Genomic DNA, 8540 nt, shown 5'->3' with positions numbered 1-8540 from the left:
GAAACAATTCTTTACCTATTTATTTCTTTAAAACTAAAATATATATAAAAAAAATTAAATCAAATAAAAATTAATTAGGGTGGATTCAGACACCAGTACAGTGATGGCACGATTGTCATCACTGATCTTGGAAATGCTATCTGATCCAAAAGGAAGCATTGACCAAGGATAATTCTATTCTATTCTATTCTATTCTATTCTATTCTATTCTATTCCATTCCTTTCCACTCCACTCCACTCCACTCCATTCTATTCTATTCTATTCTATTCTATTCTATTCTATTCTATTCTATTCTATTCTATTCCTTTCCACTCCATTCCATTCTATTCTATTCTATTCTATTCTATTCTATTCCTATTCTATTCCATTCCATTCCATTCCATTCTATTCTATTCCATTCCATTCCATTCTATTCTATTCTACTCAATTCTATTCTATTCTATTCCTTTCCACTCCATTCCACTCCATTCCATTCCATTCTATTCTATTCTATTCTATTCTATTCTATTCTATTCTATTCTATTCTATTCTACAATCTATTCTATAATCCATTCTATTCTATTCTATTCTATTCTATTCTATTCTATTCTATTCTTTGCATTCCTAGCGTCTGCATCTTCTTTCTGAAGTCCTCATTGTGGAAGACGTTTCACATTTTTCCTCAGGCATTATGCGACAAAGGCAGGGGTAACCCCCATTTTTCCTGCCTTTTTTTTTTTTTTAAAGCTCAGAGACTTCGTCTTCAGATAAGTGTCCCTCTTTCCTGGCTGATCGAGAGGGGTTTTCCTCTTTTCCTAACTCCCCTTTCTCTCTCTCTCTCTCTCTCTCCTTGAAAGAAATCGCCAGGAGACTGCAGCAACTTCGACAAGGAATTCCTCAACGAAAAGCCCCGGCTCTCCGTCGGAGACCGGACCCTTGTCAACAGCATGGACCAAAACATGTTTAGGACTTTTTCGTTTACCAACCCCATCATGGAGAAATTGCTGTCCTGAAGAACGGCCTACGAAAGATGCATCCTGAAGCACCTGTCAAAGACAAGCCAGCAAGGGGGGACGTGACTTCCCACGCTGGCTTGCACCTCTGTCTACATATTAGCTTCCCTGAACAAGCAAGTTTTGAGAGGGCAAAAAAATTGTGAGATCCTTACACGCCGTGTCTTCTTGATCACTGAGCAACCAGGAGGGCGGAAGGATCTGCTTTCAGAGGAAGACTTGAAGGGACTCCCAAGCCTGGAATTTATAACTGCACAAACCTTTTTCAAGACAACAACTGTGAAGGTTTTTGACATGCTTGCATCCTATATCCTTCTCGGTTATAGTGTGTTTCTGGTCCCATAATTTCAAGATCAAGCACTGGGGAAGCCTTTGGCTAACTTTTCTCCAGGAGTTTGCAAAGCAAGCACGCTACAGATGGTCCTTGACTTACAACAATTTGTTCAGTGACCGTTCGAAGTTACCACGGCAATGAAAAAAAAATGACCAGTTTTCACACAACTATTGCAGCATCCCCACGATCAAAATTTGGGTGCTTGGCAGCCGGCATCGATTTATGACCGTTGCGGTCTCCCAAGAGTCACGCGATCATCTTTTGCAATGTCAACGGGGAATTCAGATTAACTTAACGACCGTGTTACTAATTCAATTTACTAATTTAAGGACTGGAAGGATTCACTTAACAACTCTGGCAAGAAAAGGTCACAAAATGGGATAAAACTCACTTGACAGCTCTGTAAAGCACAATTGTGGTTATAAGTCGAGAACTGTCTACAGTCTGTTTTCTTCTGCTGCATGAGAAGATTCAGAATTTCAACATTTGTGAAATACGGTCCTACAGCAGAAACTCAATAGTGTGTAGGTCAGGGGTAAGCAACCTTGGCCCTTTTATGACTCGTGGACTTCAACTCCCAGAATTCCTGAGCCAGACATGCTGAGGGGAAAGGGAGAGGTTTCCAAGCTGAGCCATGCTGGCTGAGGAATTCTGGGAGTTGAAGTCCACGAGTTATGAGGGGGCCATATTTCCCTCATGCTGGCTCAGGAATTCTGGGAGTTGAAGTGCACGAGTCATAAAAGAGCCAAGGTTGCCTACCCCTGGTATAGGTAGCCCTCGACTTACAACAGTTCCTTTAGTGACCGTACAAAGTTACGTCACTGAAAAAGTGACTTATGACTGTTTTTCACACTTAGGACCGTTGCAGCATCCCCCGTGGGTCAGGTGATCAAAATTCAGATCCTTGGCAAAACTGACTCATACTTAAGACGGTTGCCGGGTCCCGGGGGGGGCTCATGCGATCCCCTTTTGCGACCTTCTGACAAGCAAAGTCAACAGGGGAGTTCACTTAACAACTCATGTTACTAACTAAGCAACTGCAATCATTCACTTAACAAATGTAGCAACAAGAAAGGTCGTAAAATGGGACAAAATTCACTTTACAGCTGCCTCGCTTAGCAACAGAAATTTGGGGCTCAGTTGTGGTCGTAAGCCGAGGACTACCTGAAAACGTCTGGTGGCCAACATTTCATATTTTATTTTATTAAAATCCAATGACTATTTTTTTCTAGACTCGACGCACAGTTAAAACGCCGTCATTATTGGAGCCGTGGTGGCGCAGTGGTTAGAACGCCGTATTGCAGTCTGACTCTGCCCACTGTCAGCAGTTCAATCCTGACAGGACTCGAGGTTGACTCAGCCTTCCATCCTTCTGAGGTTGGTAAAATGAGGATCTAGATTGTTGGGGGGCAATAAACTGACTCTGTAAACTGCTTAGAGAGGGCTGTAAAGCAGTGAGAAGTGGTATATAAGTCTAAATGCTATTGCTAGGAAGGAAGGAAGGAAGGAAGGAAGGAAGGAAGGAAGGAAGGAAGGAAGGAAGGAAGGAAGGAAGGAAGGAAGGAAGGGCCATGATGGCGCAGTGGTGAGAATGCAGTACTGCAAGCAAACTCTGCCCAGTGCCAGGAGTTTGATCCTAACCGGCTCAAGTTTGACTCAGCCATCCATCCTTCCGAGGTCGGTCAAATGAGGACCCAGATTGTTGGGGGGCAACAGGCTGACTCTGTAAACCACTTAGAGAGGGCTGTAAAGGCACTGTGAAGCGGTATATAAGTCTAAGAGCTATTGATATCTCCACCCGACATCAAAGTTCACCAGATATGTCAAAGGCGTCTCCTGCTAGTTTCTGTTTGCTACTCCGTTCTTCTGAATACATTCATGCAGATTTTTCTCACTAGAAAATTCTCAGCATCCACACTTCGTTTCCCAAAAGTCGTTTCTCTTCCCAGATTTTGTAAATCTCTAGACCTACTCCTTGCTTTCCCCACTGGAAAAAAGGACAGGACTTCTTCTAATCTGTAAATGGGATTCCTTTGAATAACTGAAATTTCACGTAATCTCAAATTTCCGCTGTTTTTCCTTCGGTGGCTAGAAAAACTGGATTGTGGGGTTTGAGTTGTGAATGTGGATTGTTGTTGTTGTTGTTTCATTAATGAATGATTATTTGTGATGCCTGTACAGTGTAATAAAAACAATCGTCCATTAATACACCTGTCAAGTCACAATAATTCATAACCACTATGATGGAATATTTTATGCCCACTTTCACACCCAAATGCTTTCACCTTTCTCCTTCCAGTTCGTTCTATTTCTTCTTCTTTTTTAGAAAATTTTATTGATTTTTCTAATTTTACATTTAAATATTTGAAAAGCAACGTGGCGGCTGAGTTGATCAATAATTCAATAATATACAAGTATCTTTAGTACAGATCTCGGATTATTACATTACATATTTCCTCTCTTTTCCCCTTGGTATTTACTGTCTCACATTTAAACTGATAAAAATTCTTATTACATCGATGAAATAAAAATAATTTTCTTACATTTATCAATAATTTTTCATCTATACATATCCCAGTTACTTTAACATTCAATCCTTTTAGACAATCAATGTCCTAGTTTTTCCCAATTTTTAGTTTCCCATCAATAAACGAATTCAACGTTCAATATTTTATAATTTCCAAATTTTAAATAACCCCAATTCCCTTTATCACAATTCACCACAAGATCAAATGTTCAGGATACATGTCTTATCTATTTGAATTCTCACCATCTTACATCGAGTAATTAATAATACAACATTTCTTATTTTCTGGTAATTTCCAAATATCTTAAATTTAGTCACCAAAATTTCTCTTATTTCAGCATTTAATACTTCCTGTCTTTTTCTCTTAATATCCACTATCTCATATTTAAGCTAATCGTTTTTATTATTACCGCTAAGTAGAAACATATCTATTACATTCATCAATAGATTTTTAGCTTATAACCAAATCAGCTTGATTGAACAGACAAGAAGCAACGGATGGAAACTGATCAAGGAGAGAAGCAACCTAGAACTAAGGAGAAATTTTCTGACAGTCAGAACAATTAACCAGTGGAACAACCTGCCTCCAGAAGCGGTGAATGCTCCAACACTGGAGGTTTTTAAGAAGAGACTGGACAGCCATTTGTCCGAAATAGTATAGGGTTTCCTGCCTGAGCAGGGGGTTGGACTAGATGACCTCCAAGGTCCCTTCCAACTTTATTATTATTATAACGGGCATATCCCACTGTAGTCCTCAACTTACAACAATTCATTTAGCGACTGTTTGAAATTACGAAGGCATTGGGGGAAAAAAAAGGGCCTTATGTCCATTTTTCACACAACCCTTGTGGCCTCTCCGTGATCATGTCATCCAAATTGGCAACTGGCTCATATTTACGACGGTCGCAGCGTCCCGGGGCGTCATGTGATCCCCTTTTGCAACCTTCTGACAAGCCAAGTCAATGGGAAAGCCAGATTTCACAACTTAACAACTGCAGTGAAATGCAAAATAGGGCAAAATTCACTTAACGGGGCTGTTGCTTGGCAACAGAAAATTTGGGCCCAGTTGTAGTGGTAAGTCAAGGACTGTCTGTAGTTTAGTAAAGAGGACTAAACCTTCACGCGTTTGTGGGCTTTGCTGAGACAGGATACTCTCAACTCAAGCTACTCCTTATGAGGTGACTGCTGAGTAGCAGACGTTTGCAGCATCCGTCATCCAACTTCCGGTTGACTCATTGGTTCATAAAACCACAGAAGCCCTTGTAACACACTGTACTTCTATTAAATGCAGCTGCTTGCCCCACATTTGGCATCGGAGGTGGTAGAGGTGTTACTGAAATGAACCTCGCATTGCCGTCCCTGGACTCCGCTGCCAGGGAAGAAGACGGGATCAGATCTGCAAGAAACCGGTGCTTTGTGACCTCCATAAATGGCTTTATTGTGCAATGGGGATAAAAGAGAGCCAGGCTGGTCTCTAGTGGTTGAGACACCAGGCTAGAAAGTGGGAAACTGTTGTTCTAGTCCTGCTTTAATGAAAGCCGGCTGGGTGACTTTGGGCCAATCACCAGGAGACGGTGAGTTCTAGTCCCGCCTTAGGCATGAAAGCCGGCTGGGTGACTTTGGGCCAATCACCAGGAGACGGTGAGTTCTAGTCCCGCCTTAGGCATGAAAGTTGATTGGGTGACTTTGGGCCAATCACCAGGAGACGGTGAGTTCTAGTCCCACCTTAAGCATGAAAGCCAGCTGGGTGACTTTGGGCCAATCACCAGGAGACTGTGAGTTCTAGTCCCGCCTTAGGCATGAAAGCCGGCTGGGTGACTTTGGGCCAATCACCAGGAGACTATGAGTTCTAGTCCCACCTTAGGTATGAAAGCTGATTGGGTGACTTTGGGCCAATCACCAGGAGACTATGAGTTCTAGTCCCACCTTAGGTATGAAAGATGACTGGGTGACCTTGGACCAATCACCAGGAAACAGTGAGTTCTAGTCCTTAGAACTGCCTTAGGTATGAAAGCTGGTTGACTTTGGGCCAATCCCCAGGAGACGGTGAGTTCTAGTCCCACCTTAGGTATGAAAACTGACTGGGTGACTTTGGACCAATCACCAAGATACAGTGAGTTCTAGTCGTGCCTTAGGTATGAAAGCCGGCTGGTTAACTTTGGGCCAATCACCAGGAGACGGTGAGTTCTAGTCCCGCCTTAGGCATGAAAGCCNAAGAAGAAGAAGAAGAAGAAGAAGAGGAGGAGGAGGAGGAGGAGGAGGAGGAGGAGGAGGAGGAGGAGGAGGGGTGAAGTCTTTGATGCTTGGTTGTTTTCTTGCAGACATTTCACCACCCAACTAGGCAACGCCATCAGTGCTTGTAGGGTGTGGGGTTTGCTTTCTCTTTATATACAAGAGGCTTGCCCAGTCAGTGTTGGTGGGAGTGTTGTTTTCTTGATTGGGCTGTTATTTACTATTTGATTGTTTGTCTGACTTAGTTCCTAAGATGACTGAGATATTGTTGGCTGCTTGATTGTTGGTCTAGCATTAATCCTGGTGTTATAATCTCTGCTTACCTGGGTGTGGATTGCTGGCAAGGAGGTGTTTTGTTTCCTTTTTTTAATTTTTAACTCAGCTGGAACTTGTTAGGCATAGGTAACCCTCTGACAGTTCCAACGGAGATAAAATAGTCCCATATTGCCTCCTAGTGGACAATAGTGAATAAACCCATAGTAGTACAAAGTTAATTAACAATAGAATAGAATAGAATAGAATAGAATAGAATAGAATAGAATAGAATAGAATAGAATAGAATAGAAGCTGGAAGGGACCTTGGAGGTCTTCTAGTCCAGCCCCCTGCTTAAGCAGGAGAACCTATACCATCTCAGACAAGTGACTGTCTAGTACAGGGGTAGGCAACCTCGGCTCTTTTATGACTCATGGACTTCAACTCCCAGAATTCCTGAGTCAGCATAGCTGACTCAGGAATTCTGGGAGTTGAAGTCCATGAGTCATAAAAGAGCCGAGGTTGCCTACCCCTGGTCTAGTATCTTCTTAAAAACCTCCAGTGATGGAGCGCCCACGATTTCTGGAGGTAAACTGTTCTACTGGTTGATTATCCTCACTGTCAGGAAGTTTCTCCTTAATTCCAGGTTGCTTCTCTCTTTGGTCAGTTTCCAACCATTGTTTCTCATCCTTCCCTCTGGTGCTTTGGTGAACAACGTGACCCCCTGTTCTTTGTGGCAGCCCCTCAGATACTGGAACACCGCTATCATGTCTCCCCTATTTCTTCTTTTCTTTAGACTGGCCAAACCCAAGTCCCGCAGCCGTTCCTCGTATGTTTTAGTCTCCAGACCTTGGCTCATCTTAGTTGCTCTTCTCTGAATTTTTTTTCCAAAGTCTCAACACCTTTTTTGTGATATGGTGACCAAAATTGGCTGCAGTATTCCAGGTGTGGTCTTACTAGGGTTTTATAAAGCGGTGCTAATACTTATCGTGATCTTGATTCTATGCCTCTGTTTATACAACCCAGGATTGTATTAGCTTTTTTGGTTGCTGCTGCACACGGCTGGATCATGGTCAAGTGATCGTCTACTAGGTTATAATTATCACGTCACCATCTGCAGGGAGAAGTTGACGACACTTTTATTATGACACCCAGACAATTTAACAATCTGAAGCTCTCTCGCTTGAGAGGGCAAACAGATTAGGAAAGAAGATGTCTCATTCATAACTGCTACCCATCTAACTAGTTAGTTAGCTGTTCAACTATAGAGTCTTTGGCTTAGTGACTATTTGTTTAGTGACCGTTCAAAATTACAGCGGCATGAAAAAAGGGACTTATGACCGCTTTTCACATTCACAACTATTGCATCATCCTCATGGTCACATGATCAAAATTCAGATGCTCATCAAGGAGCTCATATGAAGAGGTATGAAAGTCTTAAATGCTATTTTTATTGCCGGTAGAGCCAGAAAACAAACTGGTTCCCAAACTGTAGTTCTAGGAGGAAAACACTAGGTGGCGGAGTTGTCTATACACCACAAAGTTACAACGGCACTAAAAAAAAAAAGTGACTTACTACTGCACTTAAGACCATTGCAGCATCCCCATGATCACGTGATCAAAATTCAGAGGCTTGGCAGCAGGCATGGAGTAGAATAGAATAGAATAGAATAGAATAGAATAGAATAGAATCTGGGAGGGACCTTGGAGGTCTTCTAGACCAGCCCCCAGGTCAAGCAGGAGAACCTACAGTAGTGGCCAAAATTGTGGAAACCTTTTGGGGAAAGTGTACAGTAGAAATGCCACCTTTGGTTAAGTTTCCACCCATTTTTCCTCTAATTTCTTTACAACTGTAGCCTTGTTCACTTAATAGTACTATTTTACATCGCTTTCTGGACGACCGGTCAACTCTGCACTATGACTTTAATTTTATGACGTTTTACAAGCTCACGAAATGAAAGAACACAAAAAAAAGCCCAACCAACTTGATAGCGATCACATAACATACTGACAAATGTCCTCCTCTCAGCTTCAATACATGAGATCGATAACTGAATCCTACTGTGATCTGATTGGCTCATTGCCAAAACAAGATGACACCTGATTGGCTCTCTAAACACTCCTGCTCATTGGCTACAATCAGATGAAGGAAAGCTACCTGATATCAACCTAAGCAAGTTGTGCTTCCTTTTTCTGGTTAT

General features: G+C 42.1%; 1 protein-coding gene across 2 annotated transcripts in view; it reads left to right on the top strand.

Moving 5' to 3' along the window:
- PRKCQ (protein kinase C theta) overlaps positions 1 to 993 on the top strand; it is a 27474-nt gene extending 26481 nt beyond the window's left edge. For both annotated transcript variants that reach the window (XM_015828178.1, XM_015828177.1), the window contains one exon: positions 838 to 993. In XM_015828178.1, the coding sequence (XP_015683664.1) occupies positions 838 to 993 (156 nt within the window). The remainder of the gene's footprint in view (positions 1 to 837) is intronic.
- Positions 994 to 8540: the final 7547 nt, after the last annotated feature.

Source organism: Protobothrops mucrosquamatus, unplaced genomic scaffold, assembly GCF_001527695.2.
Source record: "Protobothrops mucrosquamatus isolate PMUCROS unplaced genomic scaffold, P.Mucros_1.0 scaffold4300, whole genome shotgun sequence".
NCBI classification, from domain to species: Eukaryota; Metazoa; Chordata; class Lepidosauria; order Squamata; family Viperidae; genus Protobothrops; species Protobothrops mucrosquamatus.
This window is presented reverse-complemented; position numbering and strand designations above follow the sequence as displayed.